We start from the raw sequence: 18520 nt of genomic DNA on the forward strand, positions 1-18520 counted from the left end.
TAGTCTTTGGCAGTAATATTCAACTCAGAGAAATTTTTTATTTATGTCATTCCATTTGCTTCCCAGTGGAAAAATCCCAGGCAACTATGTAAAACAAAGCTCATCATATTCTTTCTATAAACAGCAAGAAACACGAACTATATGATTTCAATATTAGAAAAAAACTCTCAATAAACTATATGGTCACCCTAAGCATTTGGGATATGAATCTAGTGATCTTCCTAGAGCCTGTGCCCTGATAATGTTATACTGACTCATCTATGGAAATAATTTACAATGGATAGCTGCTACACTGTGTTGTTATAGTTTGTGTTTGTGTGTGTGTGTGTGTTATCATAATTTGAGATATATTTGTAACTGTTCCTATATTCCTATAGCCACAACCAACAATAACATACAAACAAAATCTCTAGAGAAATTAAGATCCTGATCCAATTTTGACCTACTAACTTATATACTCTATGACTTCACATTATTTCATTTAACCTGAAAAAATGAAATTTGGGTCTTAATTTCATTTATTTTTATTTTTTAATATTTATTTATTTGTGAGGGAGGAATAGCGTACGAGCAGGGGAGGGGCACAGACAGGGAGACACAGAATCCCAAGCAGGGTCCAGGCTCTGAGCTGTCAGCACAGAGCCCGATATGGGGCTCAAACCCACAAACTGGGAGAATATGACCTGAGCTGATGTCAGATGCTTAACTGACTGAGCCACCCGGGCTGACCTTCAAATGCAGTTCAAACTCTTTGAGTTTTCAGAAAGAGATATTCTCCCCCCTTTAAATTATTTACAGGAATAGCAATCTCATCTTGAGAAATTCTGTCAGTAATTGACAAAATTTGGACATTCTGCCAGTATTTGAGAAACTTAGGACATTTGTGTTTTTTTTTTTTAATTCTTTTTTTAATGTTTATTTTTGACAGAGACAGAATGTGAGTGGGTTAGGGGCAGAGAGAGAGGGAGACACAGAATCTGAAACAGGCTCCAGGCTCTGAGCTGTCAGCACAGAGCCTGACGCGGGGCTCGAACTCACGAGCTGTGAGATCATGACCTGAGCCGAAGTCGGACGCTCAACCGACTGAGCCACCCAGGTGCCCCTGTGTTTTTTAAGTCCAAAGCAGCACTCAGTCCATTATCCCTATTTGTATTACTGGAGAATTTCTACTCATCCTTCTGGGTTCAATAGCGATGCTTTATTACGTTTGGTGAGGTACTGTATTGTCACCAAATAAATATTCATTGGTTTCTAGGACTTTTCCCTTGTCTGTGAAGTCCCCTGATCCAGCAGCTCAATTCCTGGTGCTCTGATGGAACTTCCACATACTCTCACAGACCCCTTCTAGCTGCCTCTTGTGCAGCAAGCCCATCCCCCTGCTGGACCGATGTTCTTTGCTTTATGTTTTTTAATTTTTTTTTTAACATTTATTCATTTTTGAGAGCCAGAGAAAGAGAGAGAGAGAGCACAAGCAGGGGTGGGGTAGAAAGAGAGGGAGACACAGAATCTGAAGCAGGCTCCAGGCCCTGAGCTGTCAGCACAGAGCCCGACGCGGGGCTCGAACTCATGAACTATGAGATCATGACCTGAGCGGAAGTTGGACGTTTAACTGACTGAGCCGCCCAGGTGCCCTTAGACGGATGTTCTTTGAAGCCACATTCTGAATCCTTACCACTACCAGCATGTGTCTGCACTCACAGAATATTTATCAAATGAACAATCTATGTAAATAATTTTAGCCAAATATTATTTTCATCCACATTTCGAGATGAAACCAAGCCTTCCTCCTCCCAGATACAGTAAGATAATTACCTCAATTTCTCATTTGCGCTTTTGTTATTAGATCACTACCACTAATCAACAGTGGGGAAAGAAGATGTTAGTTATCTTACTCTAGGGGCCGTCATGGCCAACTCGTCTAGTTAAAAAAATAATTTGTTATCAAATTCAGCCAACTCTAAATACCCAGAGCTCAAGAAAGGGGTGGTGATCCAAGTTGGAATTAGGTGAGAGAGCATGAGGTAGAAGGGCAGTCATTAGTGCCACCAGATCCCCACACTTGGTCAGGCTTGATATGTATGTAATGACGTAAAATGTAGTGTCGGCTATGCTGAGAGACTGGAGAGGCCCCATTAGTCTACTTCCACCTTGTGCTCCATCACAGGGCTCTTCAGCAGCGCTCTGAGCCATCTCAGAGATGTTCCCCGAGCCACTCCTGCCCACACCCGGCCCTGCTGAGAGCCCTCCTGGAAGGACTCCGGGCTCCCAGTTGCTGGGTGCTACGAAAACACACCCATCCTGTACTGAGGCCAACTAGGCCTTCCCCCGCTGCTCTGCATTTCGTCCTGGAGAAAATCCAAGCACTGTTCTTCTCCCCTCTTTCAGGGATCGCCTGGTGTCCTGTATGTCTGCTCGTCCAGACTAATCCTTTCCTGCTTCCCCTTCATTCTTCCCAGCGCATAGTTTTCCAGACCCCTTTACCATCCTGGTTGTGCCTTTTGGACCCAGTCTGGACCCACTACTTCAAATTAGCATAAAATTCAGTGGCGGTATCACCATGCCAAAGGTTACCTGCGGTTTTGCACTCTCCATATGCTACTGGCTAGCATGAACTGTAGCTCCCCTTGGCCAGCAAGTGACAGGGCTAATTTCAAGGTTGGATCATAACGTTACCGTTTATAATTTTTAATTTCCTTTCTGCCCAGGGTATACATCAATATCTTGGGAGGTCAATATTCAGATCAAGCTGGCAACAGAGTAAGGGCTTGGAATTGGTCCAGTTCTGCCCCTACTTCACCCTTTGTGTCATTTAAACCTGTCTTTCTGGCTTTGAATCATTACATTGGAGTTCGAATCTTAGAACAAGACAAGATTTCAATCGCCTTTCTGGCAATGGGCCAACAGGCAAGAATCAGTGTCGGGACCAAAGTGAAGGTAGGTACATTTTTGAAAACAGTTCAAAGCACTTAGAATAATAAGACTAAATGGCTTTTGTCGGTGTTATTACTCAGATTATACTTGCGTGTAATCTACGGCCTATTAAGAGTTTTGGAATTCAATGAAAAAAACACATAGTGAAAATTTCAGGTGGAAATGAGGCAGCCTTATTGTTTGTTCTTCAGAAATTCCTTTTAGTTCACACTTAGATCCAACTAACATTGACTGTGTTTACTCTGACACCAAGTAGTGCTGCTTTGGGGGTTTGGTTTTAGGGTTTTGTACTGTGTTTGTTTCTCCACTGTGCTATAGTAGAAAGCCCTGGACTGAGTCAGGAGACCTGGGTTCTCACCATGTGCGAGACCACACATATGTGCCATCTCCTTGGAGACACTTCCCAGACCTCCTAGTCCTTTGCCCAATCACGGCCTTCTCTGGGTCGTGCACGTACTGCCCTTGGTCCCTATGCTCACTGAACCATGTTGCCTTACCTGCCCTTATGTCTGCCTTTCCTACTGGATGGTGAGCTCCGGAAGCACAAAATCTCTGCCTTACTGATTCCTCTATCCCACCCAGGGCACGGCTTAGAGGACATGCTCAGCGACTGGCAATGGTTAATATCCTGGTCTTCGGGTTACGGGGATGTAGTTTCATACCTCAATCTTGCCACTTAGCTTAGTGGGTGAACTTGAACTTCACGGCCCTTCTCTATTAGATGTGGATAATGCTTCCCACCAAATAGATGGCTGTGAGGATTCAAAGGGAATGCAAAGTACTTGGTGTGGTGCTTGGCACCGACAAAGTACTCAGTAAATGATAGCTCTCTCTGTTAGTCAATTATACCTCAATAAAGTTGAAATGTAGATAGATATAAAGAGAGATCTATGGGGGACACTGGGTGGCTCAGTTGGGTAAGTATCCGACTTCAGCTCAGGTCATGATCTTGCAGTTTGTGGGTTTGAGCCCTGCATCAGTGCAGGCCCTGCTTGGGATCTTCCTTCTCCCTCTGTCCCTCTGCCCCTCTCCCACTGGTGCGTGCTCCCAGGCTCTCTCTCCCTCCCAAAAAGAAACATTCAAAAGTATGTATTTAAAAAAAGAGAGATCTATGTAGCATATCTAGTGTGCGGCTCCAAACACGCCCCTTCGCCTCTGAGGCCTTTCATTTCATCAATGATTAAAGGAAGAGATTGCTCCAGACCTCAAAGGTGTTGTCAACCTCTAAAAATTCTACACTTCTCGGTATGTGGAAATAGGACCTCCATATTCAGTACAGGCAGGCCTATCTCATACACACCAAACAGAAGGGAGACTTCAGATCCAGCCAACAGGGACTGAGGATCTACGAAGTGCTCAGCACTATCCCCACCACTTGCCATCAGTCCGGCCACCGCAGTCAGCTGTTCAGGCTCCCAGCTATCCAGCGGCTTCTAATCCTACTCAGAGTAAAAGCCAAGGTCCTAGAAGAGACCTGCAATCCTGTACAGGCTCTGGACTTCCTTAATGTTCCCTCTGTTCTGCTCTCTCCTCCCTCGGCGTGCTCCAGCCACGCTGGCCTTCTCACTGTTCCTCAACGACACCAGGCATATCCCTGCCACAGGGCTTTTGCACCTGCTCTTCCCTCAACCTAAAACACCCCTCCCCCACTTAGCACACAGCTGCTGCGCCACTTCTTTCAGGTTTCTGTTCAGAGTCCTCTCTCCAGGACCCAATCTAAACTAGTAGCGCCTCCTCCCCACCCCCACCCTGCCCTCTCTGTGCCTCTCTGGCCATATGGAGTCCTCTCGTTTTCTTTCCCTTCTAAATAGTTTGTCCTATCTGCTTTGGTTTCTTCAACTCTGTAGTTAATTGCATTTTCAAATAGAGTTTTACAATTTGCCATCCTTCTCTTGTTCATTTCTACATGATCAAGGAATATGGCTTGCACTGTTTTCCCTGCTGTTCGAAATGTACTGATCATTTTTATTGGTGGCCGAGTCCAGAATTTTTGTGACTGTTCCATGTATATTCGACCCCCCAAAAAAGTGCACTGTTGTCACAAGCTTGTGTATGTCTAATGGTCCCATTGACACTTCTCTATCCTTTTCTTTTTATATTATTGGCTTACTTCTGAGCAACCTATGAAAGATGATTGCGAACATGTTCCTTTCTCCCACTATTCCTATCAGGTTTTGCTTTCTGTATCTTTAGAAATATAGGCTAGGAAATTACAGATGCTGACCATCTTCCTGGGGTTTTCCTCGCTTATCCGCTCTTCAGCTGCGCCCATTATGTGAGTCAGTGTATCAGTGAGGGTTTTTCTTTTTGACAACAACAACAAAACTGTAACATTATCAATAGGTGTTATTCCCAATTTCCCTCCTGGTGACCTTTGCCTTAAATGCTATTCTACATGGTGTTAAATTGCCACACCTGCTTTCTTTTTAGTTAGCATTTGCTTGGTACATTTTTTTTTTTCATTCTTTGATTTTCAGTGTTTTATATAGTTTTAGACGCGTCTCTTGCAAACAGTATATAACTGGATTTCGTTGTTTTCCTCAGCCTATTAGACTCAATCTTTTAATACATTGTATTTTAATGGTCACTCTAAAATTGTTAACACATCTTTTTTTTCCTATGTGCATAGAATTAATTTCCAAGTCTTCTAGTTATTTCTTCTCTTTGACAACTGTTCTCTCAAAGTCCTCAGAAAATATTAACCATATATATTCCAAGGCCTTCCTCTGGCTACGAATGCTGTCTCCTTGAGTATTAGTATCCCTCATAAGTAAATCTGTCCTCTCTTTCACGGCCTCCATTTTCCTCAGATATTTGGTGATTCCTGGCCATGTGTTCATTTTGTAATTGAGGATCCTGGCTTTCCCGCATGTTCTGCTTACTGAAGTTAGTTTGTGGGGACTGTGGGAAAGTAGTATGTACTGCAGAGGGGCAGAAGGCTGGCCCCAGTGCCAGACTTCCAGCCCCAGCCTGGGGGTGCCATGGTTCAACGTGGAGGGCGAGGTGAGGGCTGGCTCCCAACTGGTCATCCTAATATTTACCTCAGGGCCCCTCCTGCTTCTCACTTTTATTAACGTTGATCTCAGATTGTGTGTTTCGGGTTAGTGGTTTCATTTGGTCATTTAGCTCTCTGTGGATATGGTCCTGTTTGCTTTATGATTTTCAGGAATTCAATAAGATTATTCCTGCTGATCAAATTCTTTCCTATTTCCTTTTTAAAAATTTTTTTATTTAAAAAAACGTTTTTTAATGTTTGTTTATTTTTGAGAGAGAGAGAGAGAGACAGAACACGAGCAAGGGAGACACAGAATCCGAAGCAGGCTCCAGGCTCTGAGCCGTCAGCACAGAGCCTGATGCGGGGTTCGAACTCATAACCCGCAAGATCACGACCCCAGCTGAAGTCGGACACTTAAACGACTGAGCCACCCAGGCGCCCCAAAAATCTTTCCTATTTCCTATAGCCATTGTCGATTTACTCTCTTAAAAAGTTTTCTGTCATCTTCTGGAATTTGGGATTGAAGGGAAGTTAAAAATGCTGGTCCATTCCTGTTATTCATCCATCTCATATTCCTCTGTCCCTCCCTCCCTCCCTCCTTACCTTCTGATGCAGGGAGGGATGAAAATGCTGTGAGTTCTTGTATCCCTTGCAGGTAAGTGGTCACTCTGCTTGCAGAACGTAGCAGTTCAGCTTGTATTTAGCCCACCCACTGAGGCCGGCCCTGAATCCACGCTCTGGAAACATTCAGACAAGACCGTCCTGCAGAGCCATTTCCCTACCTGCAGCTGCAAGGAGACCATCAGCCTGAATCACCAAAGGCTGTGAGGAGGGGTCATGGAGAGATTAACGTGGAATGGCCTCCTGGTGGGAGGGGCACGTTCTGGAAGGAAAGGAATTTCAGCCATCCCGGTCCTTCTTGAAAACTCCGCTCAGCTGCTACCTTCTCTGAGGAAGGCTGCCCACTCAGTGCCTTTCCTAGCTCCAGTCCAGCACGGACCATGCTCTCCCCACGGGGCATCTCCCGGGGAAGGGACTGTGTTTGCGGCATCTTTGTGCTCCCCTCAGCATATGCTCATAAGTTACTTGCATAAATTGTAAGCCCTTGAAAGTACCCAAATTCTATGTGCTCTGGCCTGCTCTGGTCTCTCATATCTCCACGGCATTTCAGCCCCTTCCTCCTCCGGGTTAGAATAACACGACCACAGCCCCCTTGTGTAGCTAACGAGACTCGAGGGATTCCAACTCCAAATTAGTACCACCCCACACCTCCTCCTGCCTCCCAGTTTCCGCAGATGGACCCTGAGCTTCTCTTCTCTTTCTCTGTGCTGAAAAGCTACCTAACCCTGAGGAGATTCCAGTTCTCCGATACCTGAATGGGGATGACCTTCTTCTGCTGGCCCATTTAATAAAGATTCGACGCCTGTTTCACAAACTTGAAGGATGTGCGAATTTCCCCTCCAGCCAGGTTTGGGAAAAGTTGAAGCTACCTTCCTACCTGTCTTCACTTTCTCTAAAACTAATTGCCCTTTGTCACAATTCCGGTGTAAAGCAAGATACAGTAAGAACAATAGCGGCTATAATAAACGAAAATATTTAATGCCGGCACTCCCATTTGTTTTGTTTTTCGGGGGGAGGGGGTGTGTGCGAGATTTCAAGTAAGTGTAAGGACCAGGAAATACCAAGAAATATGCTCTATTACACATTTAGAATACAGCCCGAGTCATCACTGGCTTACATCTGTAGCTGGAAAACGAAATCCGCTCTTCAGGACGCCAGAGGAGGAGCAAATGAGCATCAGTGTCCATTCTAGGTTAGAGTTCTGTCAGGAAGACAGAGAGCAGGAGGATCCGATGGCTCCCAAACCTGCCGGAAGCCTCAGGAAGTGAAGGTCAAGGAGAACCCCTGCTGGCCTCCGGGCAATCTGGGAGTGAAGGAGTCTCAGGAAGCCATGAAGCCAACAGCACCAAAGTGAGAGGCAGGAGCTCTTCGGGCGGGCTACAGCCTCACCCAGGAGCGCAGGGTCACAAAGTGCCATTTACCCCACGGGCGCCCCGCCTGCCGTCAGCCAGGCTGCTGCTTCTCTCCCACCTAGCAAACCTCAGGTCTCTCCCCAGAAGTCAACAAAGGTGCCTAGACTCATGGCTTGATCAGTGTTAGATGCCTCGCTCTCTCTTTTTTTTTTTTAACTTTTGCCTTTTCCCCTCTCTTTTCACTCGTGAGTGAACTTTCAGTTTCTATCAAGTGAGACAAATATTAAACTAATTGGAATAATATGCATCCATATAGCTCTGGAAAAATAGCACACAACCGTACAACGCCTAACAGTGACAACAAAGCCTTCACTGAATCTGTTTTTGTACGACAGTAAGAACTGTTTTGGGGTGCGGAACCCATAGTGGATACTGAATAAAGCCTTGGTTAATTGGAGACTGGAGAGAGAACGAGATCCCATCTTTTCCCTCGTAGCTTCATGTTTAGTGACAGAATGTTATTTAAAAGTATCTTTACTGTAGGGCCATCTGGGTGGCTCCATCCATTAAGCACCCACCCAAATTTTTTTTTTTTTTTTAATTTTTTTCAACATTTTTTATTTATTTTTGGGACAGAGAGAGAGACAGAGCATGAACGGGGGAGGGGCAGAGAGAGAGGGAGACACAGAATCGGAAACAGGCTCCAGGCTCCGAGCCATCAGCCCAGAGCCTGACGCGCCCACCCAACTTTTGATTTCAGCTCAAGTCACGATCTCAGGGGACCAAGTCCCACGTTGGGCTCCCTGCTGAGTGTGGAGCCTGCTTAAGATTCTCTCTCTTTTGGGGGGCGCCTAGGTGGCTCAGTCGGTCAAGCTTCCAACTTCAGCTCAGGTCATGATCTCACGGTTCGTGAGTTCGAGCCCCGCGTCAGGCTCTCTGCAGACAGCCCGGAGCCTGGAGCTGCTTCAAATTCTGTGTCTCCCTCTCTCTCTCTCTCTCTCTCTGCCCCTCCCCTGCTCATACTCTTTCTCTCTCTCTCAAAAATAAATAATAAACATTAAAAAAAATGAAAAAAGATTCTCTCTCTTTCCTTCTGCCTCTTTTCCCCACTCATGCTCTCTCTCTCTCAAAAAAAAAATTATCGTTACTTTAAAAATGATAATTACATGTAATAAAGAAATTGATGCTGCTTCTTTAAAAATGTATTAAAAATAAAAATGTTTCCAAGTGAAAAATAGTTGTATCTGTATCTACTATTCTATTAGGGTCATATTTCAAGGCAGTTTTATTTAAAGGATTGAGTTGTTAAAAATAATAATAAATCTTATTTTGAGTATCTATATATATTGGGGTATGCCACACATTTTATGTATCGGTGTCAGCTTTTCTATATGTCTATTTTAGGCAATCTCAGTTTTGAATAATCCATTCTGCTAACTCATGGGTGGTTTTTTCTCTTCTCAGTTTTTCACAATAAAAGCCTCTTCAAAAAAATTAAACTCTTGGGGCCACAAGGTTGTCATATACTAGTACTGCATAAATTGAGGGAGAAGAAAACACTTTAAATGTGTAGGTTTCTCCAGATGTAAATGTTAAAGAAACTACTGATGTACTTAGAGCTTAAAGCAGTACTTCAAATCTGTGTCTCTCTTTATTCCTGACCTCAGGATTACTTTTTTATTTTGTTTATGCACAGTTCAGATCTTACACATTTTTTGACAGATAAAATGATCACCTTTTAAGAAGATACATATATGCACTTCAATGAAACTGATAAGTAAAGGGATGAAAACACTCTGCTCCAGGTAAAGTTGGCCGCAAAGTGTGCTCAGCAAAGCCTTGCCGAGATCAAGATGTAAAAAAACATGTCCAGAGTATTAGCCGAAACAAACCTTTTCCACTGTGTGAGCCAAATATTTTAAAGTACATTTTGTTGGTGGCCTTTTATGCTAACACCATAAATGGTTAAAGTAACACCATCTCCTTGTAGAAAATTTGGGAGATTACGGAGAAGTATAAAGATTTTAAAAGTGCTCATAATCCGACCACATGGTGATGGCCATCTCTAATATTGTGCTCTATATATTTCTAGGCCCTTATCTGTATTCATGTATGGGTGTGTTTTTGAAGAAAAAAAAAAATTCAAGCAGAGAAATCAGTCATTGCCAATAAGAATTTTGAAAGATATGGGGCGCCTGGGTGGCTCAGTCGGTTAAGCGGCCGACTTCGGCTCAGGTCGTGATCTCGCGGTCAGTGAGTTCGAGCCCCGCATCGGGCTCTGTGCTGACAGCTCAGAGCCTGGAGCCTGTTTCAGATTCTGTGTCTCCCTCTCTCTGACCCTCCCCCGTTCATGCTCTGTCTCTCTCTGTCTCAAAAATAAATAAACGTTAAAAAAATTGAAAAAAAAAAAAAGAATTTTGAAAGATAGGAAGAAAACTAAATTTCTACTCCCCAAAGAAAGTTATAGAAAATTAAACTCTATTTAACAGAGAGACACCAAATAAGCCAACTAAATTAAATGCACATTATTTGTTAGTAAAGAAACAAGTATCTTCTGGAACTGTTAGTATTTCCATTTTCACTTATAAATTTTCCACCAGCTTATAAAAAAACTAAATGAACAAATAAAGCAAAATCTTTTAGAGTCTAACTTTTCACGGAGGTGCTAAATAAAATTGGTAACATTTGGGATGCCAATCACATATTTACAAGCAAATGTTATACTTAATAATTTTTTAAAAACACAGAACTGCACTGCACTTTTCTCCAACTATGTTAGATAATACACAAAAGAAGATTTAACAATAGATTTTCATTCAAATTAATTTATTATGATTATTCTGTTGCTTCATTTTCCTACAAGACAACAAATATTGTGTGTGTATATTTCATGTTCTACCTTATTCCAGACACAAGGTATGGAATCCTTCAGGAATATATTCAACATAGAAAAATAAAATCATTTTAAAGAACATAAATACGATTGAGGCAATATGGAATGAGTTGAACTGTTTCAAACACACCTTCCCTAATCCCCTTGCTAAAGCTGGCACAAGACAATCTGTAATGAAAAGATAACCCTCTTCAAATTATGCGTTTCCTTAGAGGGAGGGTCTTATCAGACACTACACTTGATCTTAGCCAAAAGGCTGAGAAGCGATGGGGACTGTCTTTTCAGTTTTCCACTACAGCACAGAGTGAAATCCAGAAATTAGGAATACCCGCATTTGAGCCAAACTAGCAAATCAAAAGCGGGTGATAAAGAGACTGTATGTGTGTCCACAGCCAGAAAGAGAACCCCTGAAGTTTCTCTGTCACGCTTCGTGGTGACCCAGCAGTAGACAATGCACACAAGAGTGTGGGCGGAAAACAACACCGCTATTCGCATCCACTCTTGACATACCGCTCTACAGGACTGGCCCTGGGAAACGAAGATGACAGTGCGACGTCTACCCATATTCTTCAGAGATGATGCTCAGTTGAATCACTGTCCAAATAACACAGACGCTTTCTCTGTGTTACACTATGAAGCAAAGTGGCAACACACTGCTTCTTGCTCCCTTGTTCACGTGAAAACATATAAGCACTTAACAAATGTTGACTGAATAAACAAAGTGAAATCTCTGCCGGGGATACGCACGGGGGTGGAGCAGAATTCTGGGCGCCTGGTCACCGCTCTATCCATGCCTGATAGTGCGGGATGAGGACAGACTAACGGTGCCTCATTCAAAGTCTGGTTCTTACCTCAACAGTCTGTGGAAAACCTGGTTTTCTCTGGAGCTGAGCGGCCATGGGTTACAAATTCCTGTCAGACACCCGGCTGGCACCCTGAATGTCTTAATAAACCAGGTTTTCATTCCAGGTCTAGAATTCATTCCATCTACTTATTTGTTCATCTGCTTAATAAACACTTATTAAATGACTACTTTGTGCCAAGCACTAATGATACAAAGCTTAAAAACATATTTCCCTCTCCTCAGGGAAAAAGAGACCATGACAAACAATGAGGTTAAGGGCAGTGACTGGAAGTGGTACAGGGAGAACGCCAAAGAGACCGCCTGTCCCAGCCCAGGAACGAGGTGTCACGAGGGGTGGAGGGCACAAAGGTGAGTGAATCAACTGGTCAGTCTCAGAATAATTATCGTATGTTCTCCCAGAAACAACAAGTAATCCTTTAGTAGGTCAGCTGGATTCAGGAATCACAGCTGATTCAAGTGATGCTCACAAAGTCGCCACTACCCAGATGAGGAGTAAATGCATATATGCTCGGCCCCTTGAGGAGTCTTCCACACCATCAGTTGGCAAGAAAGGGCCAGAGATGACTAAGGCAAACCCCATCCTCTACCAAGCACTTATGGAAGCCACAATGACCTCCAGAAAGACGGAGAAAGAAGGATGATAGTCATCGGTTCCAGGCACTGAGGCTAGAGGGGGATGGTCTGACTTTACTCCAAAGAGAAAGATTCAAGGGCACCTGGGTGGCTCAGTTGGTTGAGAGTCCCAACTCGATTTTGGCTCAGGTCATGATCTCACAGTTCATGCTGAGAGCAGGGAGCCTGCTTGGGATTCTCTCTCTCCTTCTCTCTCTGCCCCTCTCCTGCTAGCGCTATCTCAATCTCTCTCAAAATAAATAAACATTTAAAAAAAAAAAAGAAAAGGAGAAAGATTCAACTGTGGATAGATTCAACGCATGAGATCTTGGGACGTCTCAGAAGGACATAAATAGCACTAGACAGGGTGTCTATATAGGATACTATCAGGGTCCTCTACATTCACCCCAATCTATACACCAGTGGTCAGCAAAATACTGGGACAGTGAATGCGAGAGAAGCGATAGGAAGGGGTAACAAGTTACCAAGTAGAGAAAGCGGCAATTCATTCACTCAGTAAAGATTTGGCACGTGTCAGGCATTGTTTGTGGCTCTCATGCCATTTACATTCTGGTTAGAGAAACAAAGTAAGCAATTTCAAATTGTGATAAATACAATGAAAAAACACACAGAGTAATGTGAATGAGAGCTATGGGGTAATTAGGAAGACAAAGAGGGGGACTCCTTTAAATTGTGTGGTCAGAGGAGGCCTCTCAGAAGGGCTGATTTTTAAAGGCTAAGAAGAAACCAGTCATGCAATGAACTGGGAAGACAGTGTTCCAGGCAGACAAAACGAGTTCTGAGGTGGGAATGAGTTTGCCTGTATGTTCCAGTCATAGAAAAAAGGCCACCCTGAATGAGGGGAGGCCGGGGAGGGTGGCCAGGTAAGAGGAAGCCAGATAAGACAGGGCTGTGTATGCCATGGTAAGGAGTTTGGATTTTATTCCGCAAACACTTGTCCTTTTCTTTAAGGACAGTTTCAAGTCTGCAGAGTTGATCTAACTGCTCATTGCCCTGTACTTTTTCTCTGTCCTACCCAGTAATGATAAGCTGGGGGCAAGGATGAAACACAGTAACACTCAAATACCTTTGGAGAAAATGTAAATTGGTGGCATCATTCTGGACAACAATCTACACTACCTAGTAAAGTTGAGGATATGCGAACCCAACACATGGAAGTTCCAGCCCTACACAGATAAATCCTAGAGAAACACACATTTACACAAGAGGACAAAAAACAAGCTTGTGCTTGCAGCATTGTTTGTAATCACAAAACACAATGTCCACCGACAGAACAGGTAAACTGTGTTGTTATGGACTGAATGTTTGTGTTCCTCCAAAACTCATACGTTGAAATCTAATTCCCAGTGTGGTGGTATTTGGAGGGGGTGGGGGTGGGGGCTTTGGAGATAATTAGGTCATGAAGATAGAGAGCCCTTAAGAATGGGAATAGTTGGGGCGCCTGGGTGGTGCAGTTGGTTAAGCGTCTGACTCTTGATCTTGGCTCAGGTCATGATCTCATGGCTCATGAGATCCAGCCCCACGTTGGGCTCTAAGCTGTCAGCACAGAGCTCGCTTCAGGTCCTCTGTCTCCCTGTCTCTCTGCCCCTCCCCACGCTCTCTGTCAAAAATAAATAAAATAACCATTAAGAACAAAACAATGGGAATAGTACCCTTATCAAAAGAACCCAGAGAGTTAGCTCACGTTCCTTCCTCCATGTAAGGATGAAAGGAGAAATCAGCAGTCTGCAACCCAGAAGACAGCTCTCACCAGAACCCGGCCATACTGACACTGTGATCTCAGACTTCCCAGCTTCCAGAACTGTGAGAAATAAATTCATGTTGGTGATAAGCCATCTAGTCTGTGGTGCTTGTTTTACCAGCTTCAACTAAGACGTGGTGTATTCATATAGTGGAATATCAAACAGCATTGAACGTGAATGAACTAGACTATCTGAATCAACACAAATAACCCTCAAAAATGGTCTCACTTTGAAGGAAAAAATCAAAAGGGCAGAGGAATACTTCAGTATTATTCTATTTATATAAAGTCTCAAAACATGCAAAACAATGCCATATATCCTTTAGGTAGACACACCTATGCAGGAAAGTATAAAGAAAGGCAGGGGAGTGATAGACATCAAGTTTCAGGCTGGTGCTACCACTGAAGCGTATGTGATGGGGACAGGGGGGACAGGAGCTTTGACTAGCTCTCAAGCAAGGTGCTAATAAGTTCATAGGCCTTCGTTAATTATTCTTTATATATATTTTTAATAGCCAAAGTTGATCTTTTTCACTTTTTTACAAGACTAACCAGAAGCAGGTGAGCAAACACAGAAGGCATTTGAAGCAATTTTTTTAGGAGAAGCAACAATTCTTTGAGTCAGCAGAAGCTTTAGCTGGGCTCTTGAAATTAGAGTAGGGAATCAGGCCATGTAAGCTGGAACTTAGAAATTTCTTCTCTCCTCATCAGAATAAGTGATGTCCCTTTAATACAAATGGTATTCTTGTTTTTTCTTTAACTCAACCCTTACACGACTCTCCAGAGACAGAGACCAGATTCAGAGCTTAACGTGAACAATTTAGGCATTCTCTACTCGAGTTCATTCAATTCGTGGACTGTCTGGAATGCACGCAGGTGATATTTTTCTATCTAAAAAGATGTGCTACATTTTCCTGTGCCCATACCACCTGATTCATTTGCCCAATGCCAAGATCAAGCAGGGATGCTACACACACCCATGCGCTTGCAAGCTTTGACAATCCACTCACTGCGCCATTCAACAGAGACGGGGAAAAACAATCTCATTCCCAATTCCACAAAATCAAATGATGTTTTATGAACTCCTCTGTAATCAAAAGATGGTATGATGGTTTTTCACTAATTCTACAACAAAATAAGAACTAGGAAACAGGACAAATGAATCCTCTGTCTTACTCTTGTACTGATTACAGTTTAAATCTCACATGATGCTGCAAATTTTGAACAACACGGCCTGCAAGATGCTAAGTGACTTCCTTAGGTCTCACAGCTAACCAGGCATTGGGACTAGAAAGCGAGCCCTGGTCTTTAGATCCCATCCAATGTTCTTCCTTCTGTTACTCACCTGGATGCTCTTCACCAAGAGCCAGAGCCCAGAGAGGTGTGTGCTGAAGTGGAAATCATCAGTTAGACAATCCAGGGGCAAGTCCCACCTCCCCACAAGTAGCTCTGTGCCCTTGGGCTAGATCCTTAACCTCTCTAAGCCTCACTTCTCTCAGCTATAAACTGAAAAGGATAGAATCAACTTCCCACGGCTGTAGTGACCACTAGAGAGAACGTGGGTACAGCTACCCGGCCTGCTGGTAAGCTGTGCTCAGTGATGGGAAGGAGCCACCGTGATTGTTACAAAGACCCAGAATTAAACGTGCACAGATCCCAGCAGTCCATTCACATGGTCCTTCCCAAACCAGGAAAGGATCTCACCTCTCTTCTGAGGATTAACAGAACTAGAAATAGATCAGTTAGGTGAGATAATTTTATTTTTTTTAAGATTTTTAAAAATGTTTTTATTTATTTTGTGTGTGGGGGGGGGGTGGGAGCAAAGAGAGAGATAGAGAGAGAATCCCGAGCAGGTTCCACGCTGTCAGTGCAGAGCCCAACATGGAGCTTGATCTCACAAACTGTGGGATCATGACCTGAGCCGAAAACAAGAGTCAGATGCTTAACTGACTGAGCCACTCAGGCGCCCCACAAGATAATTTAAAGTACTAACGGGAAGTGAAAGATGCCGTTAGAAGAGAATGATTTGATTATTACTATTAAAATAAGCTATGTTAATACATTTTAACAATAGTAAAAGTAACTTTGTGCCACAAAGACATACGTGTTTCTCCGTTGCCCACAGATTATATATAGAAAGTGCCATGTCCGAAACACCCACACAATTCTGCAAGCACACATTTAAGTTTCTGTAGTGCTTACTGTTCATCAATCATAAAATAGATGAAGTTGTAAAGCACAGGTCCATTTCTGCTTCACTGAACTATAAAGACAAGGTTTGAAATAAATTATATCCTAGTGAATGGCCCTTGGGCCTCCAGAAGGAAGAAAGCAATCCATCCAGATTGGTGATCTTCTAACTCTTCCCTTCTCCTGCCCTTAAAAAAATGTTTTTAATACATGTTCTCCCTTGCACAATTTTCATTTGATATCTATAAGGACTCATAATAAGTTTAAGTGGTTGTGAAGAATGTAATTTATAATGTACTGTAAACCTGGACATTTTGAAGTAAAACATTACTTTCTAAAATGAGACTGATGGACTCTAAATGCTATGGCAATATGATGCCCACCTTTATTCATTTAAAAAAATACATAAACTCACTCTTCTTTTTTTTTTTTTTTTTTTTTTTTTTCAACATTTTTTATTTATTTTTGGGACAGAGAGAGACAGAGCATGAACGGGGGAGGGGCAGAGAGAGAGGGAGACACAGAATCGGAAACAGGCTCCAGGCTCCGAGCCATCAGCCCAGAGCCTGACGCGGGGCTCGAACTCACGGACCGCGAGATCGTGACCTGGCTGAAGTCGGACGCTTAACCGACTGCGCCACCCAGGCGCCCCAAACTCACTCTTCTTTAACATACCACCTGTTTGAAAATCACTATTCTTTCCACTTTGTTATATATTTTAAAAGACGCATGTGATAGAAAAAATAAAATAAATAAACAAACAAACAAACAAAGAGGGCACCTGGGTGGCTCAGTCGGTTAACTGTCCGGCTTCGGCTCAAGTCATGATCTCACAGTTTGTGAGTTCGAGCCCTTCATCGGGCTCTATGCTGACGACTGAGAGCCTGGAGCCTGCTTCAGATTCTGTGTCTCCCTCTCTCTCTCTGCCCCTCCCCTGCCCACACTGTGTCTCTCTCTCTCTCTCTCTCAAAAGTAAATAAAAACACTAAAAAATCCCCACAACATACAAATACCTATACATACATATTTTATATACACATATTTTTTATATTTATACACACACATTCACGCACAAAACCAGAGGGCCTGGTTCCACCACTAGATTCTAAATTTAAATTGGTCTGGTATGTGGATGGGCTTCAGCCTTTTTTTAATGCTTCCCAGCTGATTCTAAAGAACAGCCAAAGTTGATAATGACTGGGTTAGGGCTAAACTAAGCGAGAAAAAAATTTCCTTACAAGCATCATGATCAGCACAGACTTGTGCCTACACTGTGGGTAGTATCAGCAGGACCTATTAGTTCTGTTCTTTCCCTTTGTGCCGGAAAGAAAAATCACCACCTCTACTATGAAGAACTCAGGGACACAGTGGTTGTCTAGGAATTCAGGGACGGAAGAAGCGTTTTTCCTGGTAAAGCATACGGTCTCATGCAGACATCAAACTGACAACCTCAGACTCAAAGAAAATGTGATTTTTTGTTTGTTTAATCAACTTTTAAAAAGAATCAATGCATCCATTTTAAGTGTAGTGCTATTATATTATCTCCTATATTGCAAGGCTACCTCTTCCTTTGTAATCAATGTGTCTTGTTTTCCACTGGCTGTTTTAAAGACTTTTCTCTTTATTACTGGTTTCCACAAGGTAGAAAAGCAGTAGAAAAAAAAAATCAATGAAACCAAAATTTGGTTCTTTGAAAAGACAGACAAAATTGACAAAACTTTAGCTAGACTAGCCAAGGGAAAAGAGAGAAGGCTCAAATTACTTCAAACAGGAAGAGAGGACATTTACCAAACTTACAGAAATAAAAAGGATTATAAGGGAAAACTACGAACAACTGTATACTAACATCAGGTAGTTTAAATGAAATGGAGAAATTGCCAGGAATACACAAAATACTGAAACTGACATAAAAGAGGCGCGCCTGGGTGGTTCAGTCAGTTAAGCGTCTGACTTCGGCTCAGGTCATGATCTTGCAATTCAAGAGTTTGAGTCCCACATCAGGCTCTGTGCTGACAGTATGGAGCCTGGAGCCTGCTTTGGATTCTGTCTCCCTCTCTCTCTGCACCTCCCCCAATTGCACTCTGTCTCTCTCTGTCTCTCAAAAATAAATAAACATTAAACAAAATTCAAAAAAAGGAAATGGAAAATGGGACTTGGTTTATAATAAGTAAAGAGATCAAATCAGTAATTTTTAACTTTCTACAAAGCTCAGGCCCAAAGAAAAGAGAGCAGCACTGGTAAATTTTTACCAAACATGCAGAGAAGAATACGAATTCTTCACAAGTTGTTCCAAAAAACA

The 18520-nt window shown here is 42.9% G+C and overlaps 1 protein-coding gene and 1 pseudogene across 7 annotated transcripts in view; one reads left to right on the forward strand and one right to left on the reverse strand.

Moving 5' to 3' along the window:
* The window catches only part of ERICH6 (glutamate rich 6), a 35476-nt gene extending 21707 nt beyond the window's left edge, over positions 1-13769 (forward strand). For 3 of the 7 annotated variants that reach the window (XM_042956484.1, XM_015539334.2, XM_042956483.1), the window contains exons 13-14: positions 2706-2934; positions 7263-7526. In XM_042956484.1, the coding sequence (XP_042812418.1) occupies positions 2706-2934; positions 7263-7526 (493 nt within the window). Of the gene's footprint in view, positions 1-2705; positions 2935-6541; positions 6751-7262; positions 7527-11879; positions 12122-13309 lie in introns of those variants that run through there. The other 4 variants (XR_006207557.1, XR_006207556.1, XM_042956486.1 and 1 more) reach the window with 4 other exon arrangements.
* LOC122230911 lies at positions 10888-11060 on the reverse strand (annotated as a pseudogene).
* Positions 13770-18520: the final 4751 nt, after the last annotated feature.

Source organism: Panthera tigris, chromosome C2 (genome assembly GCF_018350195.1).
Source record: "Panthera tigris isolate Pti1 chromosome C2, P.tigris_Pti1_mat1.1, whole genome shotgun sequence".
In the NCBI taxonomy this organism is placed as follows: Eukaryota; Metazoa; Chordata; class Mammalia; order Carnivora; family Felidae; genus Panthera; species Panthera tigris.